This window comes from Ostrea edulis, chromosome 1, assembly GCF_947568905.1.
Source record: "Ostrea edulis chromosome 1, xbOstEdul1.1, whole genome shotgun sequence".
Taxonomy (NCBI): domain Eukaryota; kingdom Metazoa; phylum Mollusca; class Bivalvia; order Ostreida; family Ostreidae; genus Ostrea; species Ostrea edulis.
The window spans coordinates 73337108-73362556 of NC_079164.1; the positions used below are offsets into that span (position 1 = coordinate 73337108).

General features: G+C 35.3%; 1 protein-coding gene and 3 long non-coding RNA genes across 6 annotated transcripts; 1 reads left to right on the forward strand and 3 right to left on the reverse strand.

Moving 5' to 3' along the window:
- Positions 1-1027: 1027 nt before the first annotated feature.
- LOC130053180 (uncharacterized) lies at positions 1028-4097 on the reverse strand. Of its 3 annotated transcripts, none has more exons than XR_008801683.1 (5): positions 3984-4097; positions 3340-3438; positions 2394-2530; positions 2007-2120; positions 1028-1749 (listed from the first exon to the last, which is right to left on the reverse strand). It is a non-coding gene; the product is annotated as an uncharacterized LOC130053180 (long non-coding RNA). The 3 variants fall into 3 exon arrangements; XR_008801685.1 differs by having other exon boundaries at positions 3969-4041; XR_008801684.1 differs by lacking the exon at positions 3984-4097 and adding an exon at positions 3820-3955.
- A 2638-nt stretch (positions 4098-6735) lies between these two features.
- On the reverse strand, positions 6736-10876 carry LOC125682406 (uncharacterized). Its single transcript, XR_007372532.2, has 3 exons — positions 10471-10876; positions 9461-9610; positions 6736-7257 (listed from the first exon to the last, which is right to left on the reverse strand). It is a non-coding gene; the product is annotated as an uncharacterized LOC125682406 (long non-coding RNA).
- Positions 10877-20126: 9250 nt separating this feature from the next.
- Positions 20127-24265, forward strand: LOC125682396 (uncharacterized). Its single transcript, XM_048922938.2, has 3 exons — positions 20127-20267; positions 20577-20712; positions 23963-24265. The coding sequence occupies exons 1-3, from the start codon at positions 20214-20216 to the stop codon at positions 24175-24177; spliced, it is 405 nt and encodes a 134-aa protein (XP_048778895.1). The 5' UTR covers positions 20127-20213; the 3' UTR covers positions 24178-24265.
- Positions 24266-24688: 423 nt separating this feature from the next.
- On the reverse strand, positions 24689-25028 carry LOC130053185 (uncharacterized). The gene is made up of 2 exons (XR_008801689.1): positions 24954-25028; positions 24689-24863 (listed from the first exon to the last, which is right to left on the reverse strand). It is a non-coding gene; the product is annotated as an uncharacterized LOC130053185 (long non-coding RNA).
- Positions 25029-25449: the final 421 nt, after the last annotated feature.

Consider the following 25449-nt stretch of genomic DNA (forward strand, 5'->3'; position numbering starts at 1 on the left):
TAAGTAGGTGATGATCAACTCGCATATTTTTCACGTGTGTTAAATTAAATCTAACCGTGTCACTTCGTTTTTTCTACTATTGATGGGTTGCTGGCGAAGATATATACTGAGTTTTATAGATGACACGCACCAGTTTTCTTATTTTAAACCGACAATTTCAGATCGAATTTCCTCGACTAATTTTGACAGGTTATTCTTGTTAAGCAGTATAAATATTATTGCAACTGCTAGCTGTTTATGAGCTGTAATGTCTATATCTTACATAGTTCATTCAGATTAAATGTTTTCCCACACTTAGGAATGTGCTCTATCAGCGAAAGCTATATATTTAGTATTAAGTCAGTAATTGATGTTGACAGCCTCAGCCACGCGGTTTGTGAAATTGCTTAGTTATGTAGTTTAGAATTAAAGAGTTGAATTGGACAGACGCGTTCCTCTTATGAGTGTCTAGAGCACGACAATTACGGACAGTACATGAGCCACCCTTGCATTTTGTAAATAATTGATATTAAGAAAGATAACATTTTATTCTAGAAAGATACAAGTTAAACCTACATGCACTAATTATGTAAACACAATGTGGAAATAAGTTTTGGCCTCAAGATAGATTGCCTGTATAGTTGTATATTGTTTAACGTCCCTCTCGAGAATATTTCAATGTATATATGTCAGTTACAGTCATTGTTTGATTCTCTATTGTTTAAAATTCATTCATATTCAAGGGCCACCATCAATTGCCTGTATTTAGACCTATACTTGATACTTTGGCCTTTTGAGCAGTGAGGATCAGACTGTTCCTAATTAATTGTGCCACAATATTTCAGTTAACAATCTTATTCAATGATCACTCTATCTTAACTCTTTTCTCATAATATGCAATCAGGTGCAGAGGACCTATTCTGACCCAGATAATCACTGGGTTACAAAGACATTTCTCTCAGCTAGATTTAAAGGTATTTCACAAACAGAAATGCTAGATTTATCTAAATTTCAGGATATTAGACTTTCTTCATGAACAAGGAATATATTCAATTCAAATGCTTTATTGACGACTAGCAAACATGAGGCATACATTACATATACACTAAGCTGTATGTATATTATATATATACACACACATATATATATATATATATATCACACATCAACTGTACAAGAATAATACAATATTTACCCTCCAAGGCTACTAGTTCTTAATATATGCCAACATGGTGTACTGGTGCACACTTTCGTATCTGTACGATGGAGGAACAGGTTCGATTCCTGTTGTTGGCTTTCCTTTGAAAGAACTAGTAGAGATCTTCCATTGTTTAAGAATACTTCAATATATCATAGCATTTAATGTCAATGACACACACTTGCACAGAAAACATGTTTACTAGTCTAATGAAATAGCTAAATTTCATTTAAAATAATTATTTGTATAGAAAAGGTTTCTAATAAAAGAAGGTTGTGATCAAGCATTTCTTGTGCAACACATTCCCATCTGAAAGTTAGCAAAATTCCTCATAAGTTTTATCCCCAAGTAACTGAAACATGTCTGTGTTGCATGTATCCATTTCAAAGATTCTTCAATTTCCACATGAAACAATGCCAAATCTCCTTTTTCAGGTCTTTTATGTCATATATTTCTCTGGCCATACAGTGGAATGAATTACTACTCCTCCTACTGTTAGCTAACTTCTTGATCTGAGAACTGACACTCTCAAAGTTCCTCCATAAGTCTTTCTCAAAAAGCTCACCTCTGATCTAAAAATTAAAAACAATGTCACAAAACATCAGTATAATCAGTAAAGATTTGCATTGATATGGATCAGGAATAGTAGTAAATACACAATGCACATACATCATAAATATTAATTATGTCGTTACATGCATTTTACTATAGATAAATAATGAAACAAGTCTGTAATTTTTGCAGAAGATGAACAACCAACTGTGAATTTTGAATGTCAATATATTTCCCTTTTCATCTAAAGTTTTATATTCATGCAGGTTTTACTTACACAAACAAGAGGGAGGGAATGCTTGTATGCATGCCATATTCTTCACTTCCACTCAAAAAATTCTCATTTTCAAGGAAGTCTTCTGAAGATCTGGCTTCTCCTTTTTTAAAGGGTCTGCATGATCACATGAAATAAAACAAGGTAGGTCAGTTCATTCCATACAAAAAATCATGCATTTTTCACTATTGTGTTTTATCAATACAGAAATTGTCAGTATCTAATATAATCAATTTGGGATTAAATTTCTTCCACTAACAAATAGAACATATTTTAGAATATGATAAACTTCTCACACCTTTAGATGCCAGAAATAATTGTTTTTGTTATTGCTGTAAGAGGTGGGAAACTTGAAATAACAGACTGTAACAAATTGATTTAGTTGTTAACCTGTTCTGGAAGTCTGTAATTCTTCATTCAAGTTGGATGTTAATTCCTTCCGATATGAATTGGTTTCGAGGAGGATGGGTCCTTGAATACCCCTTTAGAATTTCTTTCTCTGTCTTTTTCCATCTGGAGTCTGTAGACTACATGGTAAAATAAAGAGATCAATCTGGTTATCTTTCTTTTCCTTTTTCCACAAAACTATATTAAGAGTCATTAATTTGGTACACAAGTACCACAAATTTAATGTATTGAAAACTATCTTGAAATTTGCAATACAGTGAGAGAAACAGAAATGCAAAACTTTGTTTTTGGGGATGAATGTCTTGGGTTTCTCCAGATTGTGATCTTCTACATTTTTTCTTTGTAGCTTTAGCAGGTGTGATTTTATTATCAAATCCAAGCAGTACAATGAGTTTGTGCAAAAGCATAACAATGAAATGTTACTATAGTGCCATATTGTGTACTTCACATTATGTAAAATTTGTTTTTGTTGTGATACAGAATTCCTGGCTACTACAGCCTAAGAGTTTTAAATTGAAGTGTATGAACTCAGTTCTCTCATAAAGAAGACAAAGAATTTGAGTTACAAACAAATGCAAATTATAATGCTAACACAAAAATAGAATACCTCAATGTATAACTTTTGGCAAATATAAAAATTGTGGACCGACCCACAAATATAATTTTAGACAAACAGGACAGTGAATCAGTGAGGAATAGTAACTGTTGACAATGAAATTGTTAGTAACCCCTTCTGAAATCTGAAGAATATTCACAGTAAACCAAAGTAACAACAGAAACTTTAAATCAAGCCTATTGGATCAAGCATAAAGTTGGCAGGTCAACATAAGAATTAAATAATTACATTGTCAGACACCATTGTTACTGAATTATAAAATGCATAAATAGCCTTATCTGCTACACAAGCAATATATATATCTTATTATACCTGTTGGCATGGTTTTGCATATTCATGAAGCATTATATATGAGGGTGTTTTTTCATCTACTATCAAGTGTTTCTTCTTTCCATATGTATGGAAATTCATCTGAAATTAAAACGATTAATATACATAATATTGAGAATCTGTAAAATTGTACACTATAAGTCCAATAAAAGCTTAAAACACCCCTATCATCGTACAAGAAAGTCATCATATAAACTTCAGCTATAGCCTATAGTCTTATCAAAGTAAAGCACGTCATTAGATCTATATGTAATAAAAAATTATCCAAAAATGAGTCGAGGAAATTCGATCTGAAATTGTCAGTTTAAAATAAGAAAACTGGTGCGTGTCATCTATAAAACTCAGTATGTATCTTCGCCAGCAACCCAATACAACCCATCAATAGTAGAAAAAACGAAGTGACACGGTTAGATTTAATTTAACACACGTGAAAAATATGCGAGTTGATCATCACCTACTTACTTGAAAACAAAGGGATAAGACTATATCAAACAAGCGTGTCACATGGAAAACCAAGTATTATACATTTCCTAAGGTCTGTCTCTGGCAATTAATGACATAAAATCGAAAGTGACACAGCTAATTAAGCCATGATACGCTCATTTACGTACATTCCCATTACTTACCATTGAGTCCGCCATATTGGATTTTGATCAGTGGAAGAATCCATTCGACATCCGATGCCTGGCCTTCGTTCTTTGAACATCGGAAGGCCTCGGGTACCAGGCTAGGACTAACTTGGAACAAAAGATTAGCGAGCCCGATTCAATTCGATCTCTGTCATATGGTGGGTGGATATACGGGAGTGTAATGTATATTTCATGAATAGTTATTTTAAAATCTACTATTTTCCATTGTATATCTGAAATCTTGAAAAAATATCCCGTCTTAAGAGATACATCATTTAACTATATTATGTATCTATTAATTAAGACGGGATTTTTTGGGAAGATTTTCAAAATATCAATAATAAAGTTCTTCCAAATAAAAAAAAAAGTCTTCGTAACAGTTTAATACTTGACGAATTTCGGTGATAAGGGATGTGCAGGTTAAACCGTACAGATGTATATTTTATGTTCTCAAATAAAGAAAACATATACATGTATATCAGGCACGAATCGGAGTGACTGGGAAGGGGGGGATCACCCTGCGTTGCTACTCCACTTTTTTAACAATACGATTTTTTTAAAAAAAATTGTACTGTAAGTGAATGAGAGGAAATTATGAATAAAACTATTTATCGAGGTATGAGCATTAATAGAAAAAGTCTACCCCCCCCCCTCCCCCCCCCCCCCCCCCCCCCCCCCCACACACACACACATGTTTGTAGGTAAATGTTTTGAGGCACTCATAATAGAAGACTATAACAACCCCACGATTGAAGAAAATGTAACCTGAAAGAGAGAAAATTGTGGAATTCACTGCAAAGGATTATTTGAAAAGCCAACATCTAATTATGTTCCAGCTGCAACCCCCCACCCACCCACCCACCCCCACCCCCACCCCCACCCCCCACTCCCCGTCACTTTGCAAAACGATGGTACATGGTTCTAGATACAATGTAGATGTATCGTGTCGACCAACATGCACTTAAGATATAATAATCTTTGAAATCATAAAACAACTACATTTTGTAGAAGAAAAGATGTAAAATACTGTATATACATAGGCCTATATAGATAAAAAAAACAAATTTTGTTTATGGAGTGCTATGTTTGATTTAGTATGCAGTGCCCAAATAGTATGGTATAGGAAAATTTTACTGCCTCTGCCAACACGACCATCTGTATCTCCTCCCAATTCCGCTTGTGCACTTTCTTTGCGTTCTTTTCATTCATTATTTTGGTCCAGACAACAAGTAAAAAAAAAACGAAAGTATGGTGTACGCATGCTCAGGACGCGGTAACTAAGTACGTAAGCTTAGTTGAAAACTTAGTCGAGTAGTAACGTACGCATGTATTTACGTCGTTTCGTGAAACGCGGTTTGCGCTAAACTAAGATTATACGTAACTAGATTTACGTAGTCGGCGTAAGACTTAGTTGAAAATTTACACTTATTGATGAAACGGCGTCCAGGGCCCATATTTACTAAAGTTCGTAGACGTAAACGTAGCGTAAATCTAGACGTAGCGTACGTTTACGTGTGGGACGGTATTCACGAACAGTCGTAGACGTAGATTTACGTCAGAAATAAGCGTAACTCTACGTGTGCTACACTAGTACACGTACGCTGATCGTAACTTTAAGAATAAACAAAGCAAATGGCGACTTTTCATTTTTATCGATAATTTCTTGCGTAAAGACCTTACAAACCCTCTAGATGCATATAAGCTGGTTAGTAATACACAAATTAATTGTATTTATTCAGATTATCGTTTTCTTTGAGATCATCTGCAATTGTGTGACAATTCTCAAAATTTTGAGCCCGATCTAATTTACCTTGTGGCGGATCTCAGTCTGATTTAAAATCAAACCTCTCACTTCGCTCGATATACGGACAGTCGCTGTCCGTATATCGAGCAAAGTGCGAAATTTGATTTTAATCACACTGGGTGGATCTAACCTTGCCTTTAGAAATAATTGGGAAGCTTTTTATTTTAGTCATGCAGGTTATTTAAAAAAAAAAGAATATTTGCCATTTATCTTATTATATAGGGTAGGTCTAGCATCTTTCAGGGAAATACATTTTTTTAATTTTCCAAACATGGTGGAATTAATGTATATATATGCAATCAAACATGCAATGTTTTAGATTTGAAAAGAAGAGAGTCACTGTGTGTACAAGAATACATGGTGATCGACAGCTATAGAAAAACTATTTCTACTTATAGATATGTGATCTTTACTTTGTGGTTATAAGCAAATATTGGTAGTCCAAATAACTATTTGTTACATTGTAACTTACACAACAGGGAAATGAGCCTCTAAATAAATATTTCTTTAAAAAAAAAAGATATGCATTTCATTCCAAGAATACAATTTGGTGTAATTTGTTTCAGAGAGCAATTGTGATGCCTACTAGTGTAGTCATGTGTAGACTTTCAATCTTTCAGAGTGCCATTTCCTTTAACTATAATCCTACAGGAGTCAAACCTTCATTGATAATGCATATATATGAATCTTTCTACCATTCATGATTTGTATGTAATTGACTTTTATATGTGATTAGCTAGGTAAAAGTATTTGCAGTGTATATTACCAAACTCCAAGGATGATGCCTTCAACATACATATTATTTTGTTGAAGTCCATCCCCCCCCCCCCCCCCCCAATTTACAAAAATCTCACTGATAAAAGTTCATTCTGAAGGCTTCTCACATTAAACCAACAAATGTACTAATGCTCCTCTTTACAAATTTTAACCCACCAGACAACTTGGTTGACAAATATTTAAGATTTATTTATTATGTCATCATTTTAATATCAAGATGTTAAAATCATTCTAGAAATGGAAGTAATACATGTACATGTCAATATCAATAACAACATGAAAATTCATCTAAGAATTTATCTATTAACAAATATAATTACATGTACATAATTGTGTGCATAACAATGCATGTACATGTACTTAATTTCTTAAACATGTATTGTAACAAATTCTATTTTGCTGAATATCAAACTTTTTTTTATTTTACTGTCAATTTTTAAATGCCCATATGATATATAAATGAATAAATAAATATATAAGATGACATCAATGTAGCAGATGGACCATCAGCATGGATTGATCAGTGGGTAGAGTACCAGACTACGGGTCATGGGTTAGATTCTCAATCCTGCCATATATTTTTGAATCATTCCTCTGCTCGTCCTTTTACACAATCATGGCAATGGAAGATGAACATTTCTCGGTTTCGCAAAAGATTTTTCAGGCCATTACAGCAATGTACCCATAGACCTAGAAAAATAATAGTATTACATTGATTTAAATAAACAACTGTCATTACACTGCAATCAAATTTCATAAGGCTTGAAAAATACATGCAACATAATTGTTAGTTAAATAAACTGTAAAATTGTGATAATACTGATTTTATTTACTGTATATTCATCTACCGTACACCATATCTGGGAAGATATCATTAAGTATCACCTACAATTTCAATTTTAATGATTTATAACCCAAGAGTCCATATTAAGAAAAAGATTTCAAATGACCCCAAGGTCAACTTCAGTATTTTTTCATTAACCATTCCCCTTGTAATGAAATTGGCTTCTTTCCAAACCAGAAAAAAATACTTTTTAACCAAGAATGGTAAGTTTCAGTTAAGGTCATTCACGTTTATAAATAAAAAATAATTTTTTGTGACATTTCAGGTACAATTCACTTGCATTTTATTTTCTTTCTACAAAATTCTCAGGTTTAATTAGTCTAGAGTTAACATATTTTGATAGTTCCTGGTTGTGGCAAGTAAAAATGTAAAATCAGCTGATATGTACTGCAGTAAGGTATATGAATGGGATTTTACTGTAGCAAAGAAGGTGAGAAAAATCTTTAGCACAATTGAGTATTGAACCTGGTACCTTTGCACTGAGCTACTCAGGCTGACATATAGTACATGGTAGTACAACATTATAAATTTAAAGGGGCATATTTGCTGTGAAAGTGATGGCAACCATTTTTATCTCTCAAAATCTCCCAATGGCAAAGGAATATGTATTACTGACTAAGAAAAATATTTCTTTAGTAAAATAAAAAAAAAACAAAAAAACAACAGAAACCTAACAAGAGGCCCACAGGCCTTATCGGTCACCCGAATACTAGTGGAAAAGTATCATTACTTCCATGGACTATGAAATCTAGAAAAAATTTCCTGTTCTAAATATCTAAGCTAATTATATTCTAATGTTCAGCAACAGTATAAAACAAGATGTGTTCTTAAAACTTCACATCCCTCAAAGTGCATACACTGATGAAAGGCTTTAAATAGGTGTATTCACATGAAAACATCAAAAGATATGACTAATTTGGACTCATCTTAAAGTCATAACCCTGGGTTGTGAAATTCACCATTTTTTGTACATCCTTTTCTGCATTTATATTTTATACAGTATCAGCAAACTTACACATAAATACTATATACTAAGTTTGGCCCCACCCTGGGGTCAAAACCCTTACTCTGGGGGAAATCAAATTTACAATTTTGGTAAAAGACTACCTCCTCTATCCATTTAGTTTCAATTTAGTATCAATAGCATTAAAGAAGATGTAATTTAAGTATTTTATACACATAAACACTATATAACAAGATTTGCCCCGCCCTGGGGTCAAAACCCCTACCCCGGGGATCATGAAATTTACAATTTTGGTAGAGGCCTGCCTGCTCTACATCACTATGCATTTAGTTTTTCTTATATGTGTGTGTTTCTTGATCAGAAGATTTTTGAAAATTAGTCCCCCTTGTCCCAATGATGCTTCATACCAAATTTGAAAAGAATTGGACTGGTAGTTATTAAGAAGTTAAAAATGTTCAATTGTTAACGCACGACGAATGAAAACTAATTGCAATAGGTTACGAGTAAACTCAGGTGACCTAATAAAAGTACATTTGATAACCGCTTTTAGTGTAAAGAAATATATAAAGAAGAATTATTGGCTTGCAAGATAATAATTATTTAATCACCAAAATTACATATATTCATTTGCTTGCTTTGAGATTAAAAGGTGTTTCAAATAACTGAATACATGTGTTATTACTGATCAGAAATATATAATATAGAGCAATTTTTATTGAGTGTTGATTTCAAATTTTGGTGACAAAATTACAGCTATTATATTGGAAATCATGCAAGAATTTTTAATATCGAGGAGATAAAAAATAAAATTTCAAAGAAACATAGTGTATGTCCTTAGATTGGTTAAATTTCTATTTGCCAAAAAGGTGAAGATATGCTTAGACAGACAGGTACAAAACATGCAAAATGGACAAACTTTGATCATAAAAACTCATAAATTTATGTTCTTAAATCTTTGCCTAAGGATTTAATCATCAATGCATTACAAAAATCATTACATCATGTACCATAATTTGTTTTGGATTTTTTTAAAACTTTGTAAGTACAGAAATGATTAAATGTGTACAAACAGTGGATATACTTACATCATATATATGTACTGTACATCTTGCATCCCAGTCCTAACCCTGAAGCATCATGGAAAATCTTTCAGGAGAGGACATGAAGAGAAATGTATCTAAATCAAGGAATGCTGCTGTCTTTTGGCAATTTATTTCTTGACCACCTTTATGACCCTTTGAAAAATAACAGAGGTCAGCTAACTTGGATATCTAGTGCATTATATCACACCTAATATCTCCAATTAATATATAGTCAATGTTATTCTACATTAAATAAATTACCGGTAACACTGACTTCACACAGTTGTACAACTGTATTTGAATGCGATTTTGTTTCACAATATTTTCTGAAAGTTTTGCACATGGATGTGGACAAGCAATAATTGAAATGATGCTAAAAGAGACTGTAACTGTCCTCATCTGGTACCGAGTCCATTCACCCTATCTACCTGTTCGCCCAGAGTATATATTGTTAAAGCAATAATAATTTTCATATTTTATAACCATGCAATAGAGGGGCACGTACAAATCACACATTTTAGAATAAGTGCCTGTATATATAATGTATATTTTAGATTCATTTTTCACCAATATTCTTGTTTTTCTTTTTGCGAAATGATGTGAAAGCATGTGCATACTTGTGTACAGGTAGCTATGATACTGCTTTGATGTTGTTCCAGTCATGAAATTAAAAAAATGGGATAAATAATTTTGAATTTCAATTGTGGTATTGTCAAAAGTTTGAAGTTACCATGTACACAAATGAGCTTGTGTCTTAATGTGTTAATAGTGGGCACATATCAAATTGTAAATAACTTACACATATGTATATGTGCTCACTATTTAGAAATTAAGATCCAGGCATTATAGCAGCTACATAGGTTGAGAACAAAATGAATAAGGGACTGTGGTTTTACCATGTGTGTCATGTACTGAATCCCCTTGAAGTCAATTTAACATTATTTAGGGGCCTAGTGACGAGTAGTCAGTGGTAAAACATTTAAGGTTATTACTACACAAACAACTTAACTTACTTGTCAGTCCATGCCGACTTCTTTTTGAAGACCTACAGCATCGCAGATCCATGCACAAGTCAAATGCGTTAAATTTGATGAACCTTCCATTTGGATTTGTAAACAACACTGAATAGCGGTACAGTTGATCGACATGCCGTTGGCAGGCATACGTATACGTTGAAATTCGTTGCTTTCTCACAAAGTTCTGTGTTCTTTTTCGTCATAATGCGGCGGTAGCGCAGGGAAGTCAAAGTAAATGAGCAAATTCACACTTTTTACGCTTCGAAGTGAAAATAGCCACTGCGCACGCGTACGTGCAATCGTACATCGTAAGTTACGTTTGCGGCTACGAACGGTTTTGTAAATACCATTTCACGAGTACGTAACTCTAATCTTAAGTCAGACGTAAATCCTACGTTTACGTCTACGTCTACGAACTGGTGCCTAGGAGAAGTAAGCATCCTCTGTCGACTGGTCACACCCGTCGTGAGCCTTATATCCTTATCAGGTAAATGGAGTTATCCGTAGTCAAAATAAGTGTGCCAAGAACAGTCTAACAATCGGTATGAAACACATCAGACAGTATTTGACCCAATAACAGGTTGTATTGGCAAAATAGATCGTTATAACAACCATAGAATTTGCGAAATGCTGACTTTAATCGAATTTAATATAAATGAACAAATTAGATTCCATAACATTTATCGTTTTTCTCTTACACTAAAATCTGTTTTTCACAAACCACACAACATCTTTTTTAATTCACTTGTTTATGAAATATTGCTGATTCCGATAAACATAAACATGTATTATGCATGAGTAAGCTGACTTTTGTTTTCTATCCATGTGTACGGTCTAGTGCTACTCTGTTAGGCCGTATTTATAAATATAGACAATGACATCAAGCTCCGGTGCAATCGGAACATCACTCGGCCTCTTCCATCAAGTTGAGAAAAACTGGCGGAAAAGGCCGAGCAATGTTCCGATTGGCTCCGGTGAAATCATACACTTGTGTATGCGCAACCTGATTTTCCGCATAGCATCCGGTTTAACCTCACTTCAATATATTTAAAATCAATCACATTTTACACAAAAATGAGTGGGTCCATTATCATGCAAAAGTCGGAGTTACCGAAGTTCTTTTTTCGGGCGGTGAATTTTGTAGTTCTTTTTCTCTCCAGAATGCTTTGATAGACCTTCCCTATAATCTGTACGATTTCCGCAATAAATTACAATAACGTTTTCTTTTTTTTTGGAACACTCCTTGTAAGCTCACAAGGCACACACTGTGACCACATTGGAGTAGGATAAGGTTACGGTACTCCCACACCCTCCACAATCACCGGCCAGATTGGACCCCCGCGACTATTTTCTGTTTCCCAAACACATATACATGTATCATCTATCTGGAGAGAGATTCGAGAAATGCCCTTGGATCTGCTATTTATCAGTATCCGAATAGTGCCGGGCGGGTATTACTGTGTCCCCATTGAAGAGTAGGAGCTGTGCTTCCAAAAGTTGATTGACCGGCTCAAAAGGTGTTTTCAGGCAGAGCAAGTTTAAATGATCAAAACATTTGTAGTATTGGAGAAGCAATGCAAGTGACACACAAAGTAATATTACACAGTTATTACTTTAAATGAATGAAGTAAAACTTTTCTGAGGCTTAATTTTCAACATTTTAAAAAAATATTTTGCATTTGGAGTGAATGATCTTACATAAACTGGAAAATTCCATTATGTAAAGTTGATCGAAGTCGTAAGTTCTTTTGAAAAATTGGGGTTACCGTTAGGGGACGCAACTTTTTGAAGCTGGGGGCCGTCTTGAGGGGCCCAGCGGACGAAGCCCCCGGAAGTTCCTGGATTTTACAGATTTTATAGGGCTAGAAATATGTCTCCTATGTAGTCATTTTTACTATTTTCTGTCATTTCTGATAAGGTAAAATTAATAAAATGGAGCAAATTCTAAGGGCTTTCTAAAAAATATATAAGTTCTCCCCATAAAGTAAATCAACAAATAAAAAAAAATTGTTACTTATTACTCTAAGTGGAAGAAATTATTGCTTCTTCTATCGTCTACATTTTTCTAAACAAGAGACCACGATAAAAAAAAATTGTTACTTATTACTCTAAGGGGAAGAAATTATTGCTTCTTCTATCGTCTACATTTTTCTAAACAAGAGACCACGATTTACCTTAAATTTGAAAAATTTAGGGGGGGGTGGCAGCTGTGCCCCACTTAAATTTAATCTGTCACCGGAAAGGGAGGGGTGTCGGAATTTAACTGTGTGGTAATTAATTTGTATGAACTGTATTTTGTATTTTAGTTTGTCAGCTATCGTTTACACGTACCATTCTTTAAAGATCGAGAGTGGTTGTGCGTATGATGCATGCACCGACACAAGCTCATCTTTATGTATTTCCGGATTCGGGGTTTGTTTCAAATATATATTTAGCCTGGTGCCCTGGCCTTCCCATAATGCTTCATTTGCGGAGCATTATGGGAAGGCCAGGGCACCAGGCTAATACATATTTCACATAAAACGGTTATTTCCCTTTGATGGCTTAGCTTCCAGTTTTACCATGTTGTTGTCCGGGGAGGGGGAGGGGGGATTATAGATCTATTCATTTACTTGACAATCTTAAAGAGTCCGCTTTCCCTGGGTCCGGACGCGTACGTTATATCGTCCCAGCTGGAGCCCCGCAGTAGAAATAATACGTATAAAGTTGAGACTGTTGGGCCACAGGGGCTTCTTATCCATTATGTTCTCAATCTACACAGAGGGCAGAATTTTATATTATGTGCAAAATGTGAGATATGGGCATACACCTCCATTATTTTTATTTTATATTTCTTTATAGTTAATGCCATCGCTTTATTTCACCCGAAAGGCACAGATACATGTAGAACTTGGCAGCTGCTTGGCCCAGTGTCAGAGTGTGGAAGTCCAAATATATATAAAACCGAGTCACGGTGTATTCATCACACGATCTAACACCTCTAGTCATCCCATCCCTGTTAAAATCATTCTCACTTTCAGAAGTACGTGTAAATACAAGTAAACAACTTTTTTTTCTTACTTACAAACAGTGCTTTCTTCCATCTTCATCTCCAAAGAGTTCCAATCAGGTTAGATAACAAGTTCATTTTGCAGATTTGTCTTTTATCGGGTCGCCGAAGTGATTAAATGAAACGAAGGGGAAATCGACCGGAAACATCTATGGAGAGTAATCGTGTTAAAAAATCTAAGCATGTAAACTTGTTAATCCAAACATGCAACCGTGTTAATTTCTCAGTTTCAGCTATGTATATGGGGGGGTGAAAGTTATGTTTCTCGGAAATACCTCTGTGTTGTACTTTTCATTTGTGTAATCGTTTGACTGTGTATTTTACATTTCTCAGTCTTTATTTAAAAAAAGATTATCATCGTTTTCTAAGTTATATGCGGCCATCCATACTGTATTTCCGTTTGGAAACTTAGTATTTACATATTTGTACCTTAACATCGCACCTGACACGTTACATGTCAACAAATGTTGACTTTCAAGAATTTTAGAGACTTCTCCTCTGCCCCCCCCCCCCCCCCCCCCCCCCCTCTTTAGAAAAGCCTGAAACAAACATGATACTCATTTTCATTCCATAGGCATTAGACGTTTTAAATATCTATAATAAAAAAAATTGTCTTCCTATAAACAAAATATTTGAATTATTTTTTTTTTTATAGGAAGACATCTTTTTATCATAGGTGTTTAAAACGTCGAGTGCCTGTGTGTCATTCTTATGTGCAACAAAAATTAAGTTCAGTCAAATTTCTATCAACTTCCTTGCATATTATAATGGAAAAAAATACGTATTTTGATTTATTTTAATTACAGTACTTAGCTCTCGAAAATATAACCAACGTGTACTTTCAGTCTAGTTGTACCTCGTAAGATTCGTAAAATATTTAGTTATGCAAGGTATATTACAAATGTAGATCTAATAGAAATGACTTTATCATAATTATTTTTTCGAATTTGTATACATGTAACAATTATTCCGGAAACATATGCATGTATATTGTTTATTGGTGAAGTTTCACCCAAGTACGTATAATCTCGTGAGAATACCGCCTGTGTTCTGCCTGTGTAGCGCATTGATTTTCTTTCGGTTCTCGGTAATAATCGTAAATTTTCGTTGTCTTTCTATATCATATCGAAATTCGACAAACATGTAAACTTAACATTTGTTGACCTGTAACGTGTTAGATGCAATGTTGTACTACTAGGTACATGGGTTTTTAAAAACACGATTACTCTCCATAAACATACAGTACACCCATAGCCCCCCCCCCCCCCCCCCCCCCCCCCCCCCCCCCCATTATCTTTTGTTGACTGAGTATCGACTGACGCGATTGTTTCAAAAAATTGTCAACAGGAATCCTAAGAGTTTTTATAACTACTACTAAATATCGTTTTAACATGCCTATTTTTGAAAATACTTGTTACACCATTGATTTTAGATTTCATGCCGATCAACTGGCATTAGTTTTCACGTTTCAGCTGAATTAATAGGGGGGGGGGGTGTTAAAGGTGAAACATATTTCTACCGATTTAAAATGAAAATATGGAATGCATATGATTCCTTCATTCACCATCAAGATAGGGGAAAATGTAGAAATAACATTTCCAACTGCAAATAATTATTGCAGAGTGAATTTAATAACGAAGTCTGTTATTGGGTTATACAAAATAGCGCTACTGATTTGTCCCCAGACTATAAACTGCGCAGTTCGATAAAAAGGTATTCAATGTTAACAACCCAATCATGAACTTCATTATCGAATTCATTGTATATGCATTACAGATGACCGTGTGACAATTAAACCAGATATTTTCTTTTTTTTTTAAATGTCGAAACACCCCATCATACAACTTGAAGGTCATACAAAAGGTTTCTCAATAATATATACATGTACATATAGTGTATGTACAATTTTTCGTGACTTTACAGGTACATTTCACCTGCATCCTATCTACAAAACAAAAACTTGAGGTATATCACTAGGTTTGTTTTATAGTTAGCATATTTAAATTATTCCTGGTTGTGGCAAGTAAAAATGTAAATGTTATGTGTTGTGACATTTTATGTTGAAAACGGTGTATCTGGTATTTGGGTTTGTGACATGAAGGAAGTTGTCGCAAGGTGCAAACTGGACTACTGTCATCCTCGGTTGAATACATTTAACTTTCAGCCCAGAATTGCAGAAGCAGACGTGTGTTGTTGGTGGGGTTTTTTTTTGGGGGGGGGGGGTGGTTCCCAAATAACCATGTTTATTTCATTTCGCATAATTAATTATATATTTGTTTGTTTTTGTTTAATAAATTTATATAGATCGATAGAACTGTTAAGTTTTTCTTTTCAGGATTCCCTAGTCTATATATAAATACGAAGCATCCAGAGGAATCCCCAACATTCCAATAGAAAGTAGTTCCGGACATTTATTTCTTTTCGTTGGATACGATATTCCAATAATTTTTCAACCAATGAAAAAGCGTGTAACATGTAAAATTAAATGATACCCATATTAAAGCTTCTTTAAAGATGCACATGTGCTCTCATTTATATAGATTCCAATCATGTTTTACAAAATTAGTATTACATTGTGACTGAAATTATCATATACTAATCTGTTTCCTTGATGTCAAGGCATACGCCGAATTAATCTCAGCTGAGATTTGGTTCGACTGGATATTTGGACTGGCGCTTTCACCGAATCTCGGAGCAGTCCTTAATAATTCATATCTAGAAATTTACTTTCAACTTTGGCCGGTTCTAGTAATTAAAGGGAAAGGCAACCTTAACCACATTGTTGCTTTTATGAATTAAGTATTACTTACTGATATCGTAATTAACAGTCTTTAACAACAAAACCCTTTGCTTAACAATTAAATCAATATTAATCTATCATGTATTTTGAATTACCCGCCACTAAGAGAGTGGCCATTGAAGGTTAATTTATGACGTCACACTGCCTATTCCGGTTTACCTCATCAGCAGCACTGTAAACATGACAAATCACGAACAGTTAAGTTTGTAGCCGTATAGATTTGAGCCCGCTCTTTCGCAAGAAGAAATTGAGAAAAGAAGACATTCGAGTCGAGTCGCAGACCAGGCAGACGGTAAACGTTTCTTCATACAAATGCCTTGAACCTCAACTTGTCATTACGCAAATGATGGATCCACAGTTTACGTAGTCTTTTCTTTTCAAATGACTTGGTTGAGTCGGGAATTTCGAGAGAGAGAAAAATTTCACATCTCTTCGCATTTAGTGTAATTAACTGCTTGTCAGGAAGGCATCAACCTATTTATTCGTAAGATCTACCACATGCACACCTTTGATGATCTCACAGGTGCTTGGGTTCAGGACCAAAATACATGTAATTCAAAATAAGCCCTTTTAAAAAATACCTTCACTGGTTATTATAAGTTCTGTTATAATAACCAGTGAGGGTATTTTTTTAAAGGGATTATTTTTTAATTATTTTGGACTTTATGGGTATGCAAGACATTGTTTACATGCATTAGAAATATTTTCAAGAAAAAAATCATTAAATCAACTCATGTAGCTTATTCGAAAGGGGGGGGGGCGTCCTGAACCCAAACACCTGTGGATGATCTTAGAATCTCATCAAAACCGGAACAGATGGTGTGACGTTAAAATTATTGATTTTTCTGGTCTTGAATACATAAGAGTTCCACATCATGGCAGCCTCTATAGATCGTGGGAATTTCAATTTTTGACGTTTTCAAATTAGTCCTGAAGCTTATCTAGGCCATATATCAACAGAATTGTATGACAAATCTTTATCATATGATTAATCCTATCATTTATCATGTAAAAATATTTTGGGTTGCCTTTCCCTTTAATGTGCACGTACATCTGTACATAGCAGTGTGTAGGTGACATGCGTACGGTCGTTGGCTTCAAATAAGTGATTTGACAGTTAAACTAACTCTCTATCGCGTTGGTTACCATCTAGGTACATGTATGAAAATTCCAAAATGAAAAATAACACAGTTTTCATCTCAAATGAAGACTCCCATTTGTTTATCTCCTGATAAAGAAGAGTTCCTATAGTAGGCATTCTTTGGATCAACCGGGGATCGAACTCGTGACCAATGCATTAATATAGTTAGTTGATCTAACCAGGCCAATTTGCAAAGTATGGTCATATTACTACAATATGAAATTTAAATCTATTTCGGAAATCATACTTGGACTCTTCTTTTCGAGGAGATGAAAGAAAAGTTATGGAAAAAATGGCAGAAACGTCGCGTGTGAGTTATGCGCTTCTTAAAAAAATATTTCAAACGCATATTATACACGATCCTCACTGTATCTCATGTTATAAGGAGAATTCCTACGTCATCGAAAGCAAAATCAGAGATGGTCGGGCAGTCTTGCATTCTGGTTACGCACTGCTAGAAGGTTTGGTTCCGCAGACTTCAGATCTAGGGTGGGAGGAATTGGGTTTTATCACCCACATATTTACATCAGGTGTCCGTTTTGTTGAGGTTTGTAACTAAATGTTTAAAGTATGATAAATAAAACAGCAAAATTACAGCTACTATTTTGTGTGTGCGCAGGGGTGTTGAGATCTCCAGTGTTTTATATTATTCAAAGAAGAATAACTCTAATATTATTCACTCAAACACTTCATGTCGAGCAAAGTAGAGTCATAGAATTCGTTCCAGGTGTCATTCTTAATGTAAAACAAAAAATGAATTAATTTGAAAATTCTCAGTATGGCTTCGTTGGGCACAAGGAAAACGAAAACAATTAGACACATGAGAGAAAACAACTGTGGCTATATATTTAAATCATCCCATATATAATAGACGTCTATAAATAGACCCACGCGCGTCAGGGGAATCCAAACATGATATATTAACTCATACGCAACTGTCTAGTTTTAAGGCTGAAAGAGCGTAAAACAACGAATTACTAAGAGGTATTTGATATTTTTATTTCTATTAAACTTATGGTACGGTACTGTTGTAACAAAATACACAGCTTTATACAGATAAGACCACCGATGATCTGAAATTTGAACTGGTCACGTGACTGTCACTTGACATGGCAGAGTGATGTGGTTATTTGTAAACATCGATTTAAAATCAAATTATTTGGATTAAAACAGGAGAAATAATTTATGATAGGTCGTACAGTCTCATAACTACATACGTGCGATGATTTAATAGCGTTTTTACAAGATGGGAAAAAAATATTGTAATTCGGACCATACAGCTTTAAACATTACGCCTAATGGTGCACTGAATTTTCGAGCTAGGAGATCACAAGATTAGGATGATAATCCACGTAAGTTCACAATCATAGTCCAAGGTGTTACTTTGCAAGATCTCTGCCATTTTTGACAAGGGACTTCTGGGATTGGTGTCACTAAATTTTTCTTGTTAAAGGTTTAGATTTAGCTCGGATTATTTCGCGCGCTTTAGTCATTAGAGCTCGCAGTACGAGCCAGCGCTTTCGCTTTCGCGCTGGCTCGCTATAAATATAAATTGATATTACATATTTTTTTCCGTTTTCCAACTTTAATCAGCAGGAGAAGGTACATAAAATGAGCAGGGGTGAACCAGTTCACCACGTGACCTATTACCCGATCAAGTGACGAACTTTCCCGGTCACATGACGAACTGTTTCCCGGTCATGCGAGAAACTAACTATATTGCTCGATTAGAAGGTTAGGTAATAAAATAATTATTTTCATGTCTACTAGGGAAACAGTCAAAACTATTGCAATTCGGTAGTGGTGAAGATCCAAGAAACTGTTGTCCTTGGCCTACGGCCTCTGACAATAATTCCCCGGGTCTTCGCCATTACCTGTATAAGTGTCTCACACTGCTGTGACGTCATCTGATCTTGACGTCATATTTTCTATAATTTACAGGCACATTACACGGTGAAGTAAACTATTTTGAATTGTTTTCTTTAAAGTTCAATTTGATATAGCTTTCTGGACTGGGTTGCTCAAAACCGTGTGTGGCTTCCTGGGGGACAACCCTTGGATTTTTAATTTACACAGTGTAAACCATTTTCGGATATGCTCTTTCTAGCTATCTAATTAGTTTTTGCATTGAAGTTCAATTGGGGATTTTAATAATTTTGAATTTTCTCGAAGCTCTTGAATTTATGTACTAAACTGTGGATAACATGTGAGAAAAAAATCCTTCATAATTTACTCGTGTGGGACTTCTGGAACAATATTCGCTGTCTAGGACTCGGCACAGCCTCGTCCTAGACTGCGAATTTTGTCCCCTCGGTGGAATGTCCTATCCCACACTCATACTAATGAAGGATTCTATTATTCTCAGTCGCTCAGTTTCTTAAAGACCCGTGAAATTTGAGATCTCCGTCAATAATTCCGAGCCTGATTCTATAAGGAGTAGAACATTCTTCTGTTGACCACTTATATTGAAAAAAAGCATCATTGTTCATAATAAGTGCACATGTTATAAAATACCAAGATTCCAGCCACTAGGAACTGCGGAGAAAGGGTTTAATATTAAGCGCGAGGGGATACACGTAGATCTTAAGTTTTGTACTATCCCATTGGCAATTACACAAACTGAAAAGCTAAGGTAACGTCTGCAAATTCTGGCTAAAATCGGGGACAGTGTCCTATATCCACGTGTGTCCTTATCAGATATAAAACCACGGTTTGCAATTCTCTCTTCCATTTATTCCGTACAACGCAAAATGAAAGGGTTAATCATTTGCTTAGGTATTGCTTGTTCACTGAGTGTAGCGTGGGTAAGTGGTTATTTAAATTATTGCTGGTAAATAGATAAATTAAACTCTTTCTGACTATTTTTTCACGTGGCTTATCAAATAGTATCAAAAATATTTGAATAAGATACATTTCAAGTTGTTTTTTTTTTAATTCAAATTAATTGTTCAGTTACACACTTCAATAATTCGAGAGAAAGAATGAAAACAAATTGAGACGAAACTATATGGAAGAATTAAGAACGCTTTACATAGGTGATGCTTAAAATGTCGTTATGTACACTTGAATATGTCATGGAAGCGCAATCTTAACACGTATAATTACTTCCATAGGCCGCCACTCATTGCATGACTAACGCAGAGTGCGGTAGTGACGAGTGTTGTTTCAAACACGATGGTCCTTTTTTGGTCAGTAAAAGGAAACGTGTCTCTGGAGATCTCCTTGGTGGTGCCATTCATTCCTCTTCAGGTTTGTACACGTATCAGCTGGTCTAGGTGAAGGGATCTTATCTGATTGAAATTGTCCGAGTTTACATCTGTCCGTATGTATGTCCGTGTACCTACATGTATCTGTCTGGTGTAAACTTCTATCGTGGTATAACTCTTCTCCAGAACCAATCTTAACAAAGCATCCACGGGTTAAGTACTATTCGCTTTCTTTTATTTTGGATGATCACGTTCCATTCTTAAAGGAAATAATCAAGAAATAGTGCGATATCGGAAAAAGTGGAGATGACAAAACTATACATGGTAGCTTCCTTGTATATACAGTTTATGGACCTAATGGGTATCAATAGGGGACCGTCCCATCAGCTGAAAGTTTTCCATAGATTTTAAGATTACACTAGACAATCTTTGGTAAATTCACATGTCTATGTAGTTGTGGCATTGCTTCGTCATGCAAACATGCCAAAAACAATATGTCTTCACACCTAATGCAGTTTGTTTGGGGGATGTCAAAGATCATAAAGTTAGATGCCAGTTCAAAGAAGGGACTTTAATCAGATGAAAAAATAAGACCAGAATGTAACAAGAATATTCTATAACTTAGAGATGAAGGATAGATCATGTTTACAGCAATACCTCATATGCTACACGATTATTTGTAAAATACTATTCTGCGTGACGTTCGAAATTCCTCAAAATTCAAATCTTCGATTGAGCCCCTACGTCCTATTTGTCGTCCCAACCAGTCATCTCTAATGCATTCTCTCCTCTAGCATGCTGAAGACAGAAATCCTCAGTCAAAATGAAAAAAGAATCTAAATTAGATTCTACACAAGTTGAACATAACACAGGAACCCTGTTTCTGGGCTACCGCACTAAAACGGTGTTCGGCAAGTAGTTCTTGGCATTTTGTTTAAAGTGTTCGTCTCTAATGCATAATAAGTAATAGATAACAATTTTGATAACTCCAATGGGCTATGAAGTGGAATTGTACGTTATCAAATCTTCATAGATCACGTGATCACTTCATAGCAGCCCTTTGACGTCACAGGATTTGATCACGTGATCGCCCAACTCGTATCCCAATACAGTTTTATTTATTTCTTAATTGTTGGATCCCTGACCCGTGTCATTGCAGGATGAGACCAGAGTAGAGGTAAAAAGAGTATGTTATCATGTTATCGTGAACTTACATTTTTCAAAATGATATGCAAACGATTGTCATGTCAGTTTTGCGTAGTGTTGATTTTTCAAGTTTGTTCAGAACATGAACACAAGACACCGCACTGGATGATACCACTATAGGATTTGGGGGGGGGGGGGGGTCTTTAGAGATCGTCGAAGTGCATCCAGTGTACCAGAACTTGACAAGCTCCATCGTTAATCCTAAGTTTTCACAATGTTTACTGCCGAATCTAGATTTTTTAGCCAGTAACACCAATGCTGAAAAAATAAACAGATTCATAATGTTTAGACACCGGATTTCGATTATCCGCAGATTGTATTGTAGTGACTCGTTGTCGCAAGCCACGACTGAAACATACGTTAAAGGGGAGAGGAGCATGCATGTCAAGCGTGGCATGCGACGATGGCACTGACTACCACTTAGTGAACATTTTGATTATTTATATGTATATTCATTGGTTTAAAGCTGTGTGGCCTGTTATTTGTCTTCCAAAGCATAAGAATTATTTCTGTGTAACTGAATTGCTTACAAAGTTATCAACTTTTCCTAGATCATATACCTTAACGCATTTGTATTTATTAAATGAAAATGGTGTAAAGATTATTTGTAAAATATAGTGTACTAACCCATGAATGCGCTTGTTAAGAATTGGTGGGCATCTGTTGGATGTAAATCATAATGGTAAAAATGCGTAACGTGGTCGTACAATTGGTTGACATTAACTTCCAAATAAACTCTTTACGCTAGTGTGTGTACATTCGCACAAGTTACGTACTCTCCACACAAACCCTTGACAAATGTAACTATTTAAATTTCAGGCTCAAACTTTCAAATGCTTAATACGTTAAAAATAAACTCTCCAATGAAATGGCTCTTTTTAAAACGAATTTCAGACTGAACACAAGAAGGCTGAGCTGCATCGTCTAGAGAAAGAAAACGGCGGTAGTCTTTAAGTTGATGAAAGGTGAAGATAAAGAACAGTGATCAATCTCATAACTCCTATAAGCAATCCAAAATAGATAGTTGTGCAAACACGGATCTCTGGATATACCAGAGGTGGGATCAGGTGCCTAGGAGGAGTAAGCATCCCATGTCGACCGGTATCATTGTATTTATGACAAGAAGTTGAAAAAATTGAAGCACTTGCCATCTTTTGTTCACAGCCACCATTGTTTGCGTCTATCACGTGTTTAGAATGAGAACTGCATTTTGATTGGCTCCAGTGTACGACTTGGACCCAATGAAATGGGGACTCATGAGCCCGAAATTTAAATAGCTACATTCGTCAGGGGTTTGTGTGGAGGGTACGTAATCACAAAACCTTTACTTGTGAGGATGGTGTGCAGTCTCAAGCACATTTAAGAATGCATGTTTGTTGCCGTCTGTATCTTGATATACAGATAGCCGAGTGATGTAATCACCGATTTGAAACGAAATGTTTCTGTTGAAAACGATGTTATCAAAGAAAAAGTGTAATTGTTAGAGTATCCTTACAGATATACATAAATTCAACAAGTATGTTAATCAAATGGACAGCATTTGTTGAAACGTTGGACTATACAGTTTTAAAACATTCAAATTACTACAATGCCTTAAACGTTTCACTGCAAAAAAGAAAAATTAAAACCCCTGCTAGACTCGAACGCACACACTACAGATCAGCAGACGACATGTTGACCTACTGAACTGCATGCTACATGTACCAGCTAGGCAATTAGATTTAGAATTAAGGAATACATGTATACATGTCTCGCCGATATTTACATTTCATTCAAATTTCAAAAGGAGTCAGCCATAATGATGATGTACTATAATTTTTCCATAAAGCATTTCTATGACTTTGATTTAGAGTAGAAATTTTTATACATTGGGTAAAAACGGAAAATTGAGATCTTCACTGAAAAGCACATAAAAAAAAACAAAAATAGGATCGGCGCCATAAATAAAAAAAAAAATTTTCGAGGCCTGATTCAACATATGGTAGAATGTCCTGGATATACTGCTTTATAAATACGTGTATTTTTTTATTGCAATGCAACATCACCAGACCTGCAGTTGACTATATATTTTGTTTTTGAATATTCAGGTGTATGTGAGAAATTCAAGGTAGAGGGAGATTACTGCTCCTGGTTAGAGACCGCTAACGGTCACTGTGGATGTCAGCCCGGACTTCAGTGCCGATTCGTACAGGATTCCTCGAAAGTCTTCGAACCCCTCTTATTATCCAAACGTGGTGGTGCACCCGGAAATATCCAGTGTGCCCAGCCACTTACATCCACCACACCGATCATCTTGCCATGAAGGAAGCATGCACTATGATAAATAAACCTTATAATATTGTATGAATAAAACCGAGTGTTCTGTAGGAATCTGTCTGTTCATGTAAAAATTTCTTACTTTTTTCTCTTTCTTTGAGTTATATATGTATTTATGCGATTGTTAGAACTTTGCATGGTGAATTTCGATAGCAACTTCTCGAACTTTTCTGGCAAGCGAGAAAAGAACGTTGGTTTTATTTTTCTAACGTCTGCTTGACGGAAAGGCTAAAGAAGGTGTTCATTACTTGAAAGAGTCAAAATAGGTTTCTCAAAATCGGGGGAAAAAATTATTACTATTTTAGTTTAATGTGGAAATACAATGAAGATATTTCGTCCAATATTTCAATTACAAATCTTATGTATTTTATGGCTTTCGGTAACGCCTTAGGATAACAGTTACACAAGCATTCAGACTGTGTGGATATGAATTTCTATATTTTAATTATCAGTTACAAAATTGGACTTGTGATCGACCATTGATATTGGTGGCTCACCCTGACGCGATTTAAGGGCCGCTACATTGTGCGATTTAAGGGCCGCTACATTGTGCGATTTAAGGGCCGCTACATTGTGCGATTTAGGAGTCGCTACATTGTGATCATCCCCTGATGTTAGTTTCTGAGGGGTCTTCTGTGCCTTTCGCGTTCTCCTCGTGTGTTTCTGGGCTTCCTAGAAAAAATAACATTTGAAAAAACAATTAAATGTTTGAATTTTACAAATTTAAAATCCAAATGTCTCGCGATCACTTTGAATGTGTACCTGCATTCTTCTTTCATGTTTTTCGACTTCTTCTGCCCAGCTGTAGTCAAACTTAAGGATTTTAAGCTTTGTTTCCTAAAATGTGTTCATATCAAAGACATAAGAGAATATCTACATTATGTATGAGTTGGCTCCCTCGTAAAGCGACATGTACAATAGGAGAGTTCTGAGTCACTGCCGGAACAGTTTTATTCCGAATTTACACACCGCAGTCACGTGATTTCGAAGTTTTGATAACCCCTGATACTTACGGTGCAAATTATACATGTGGTACATGTATTTGTAGTATGAGTACTGAAACGCGATATAATGTGCTGCAGAAGGACTGTCACACAAACACAAAAAGAAGAAGTGGAGGCAAGGCCGTTGAAACATGAACATTAGGGTGACAGTCATCGCCCCAATAATTTTGCCGAGAGGGGGCGGTAGAATTTTGAAGGTGCCGGCTATCTCCATAACCGCAAATAAACCTCGTATATGGATCGACGCTCTTAGA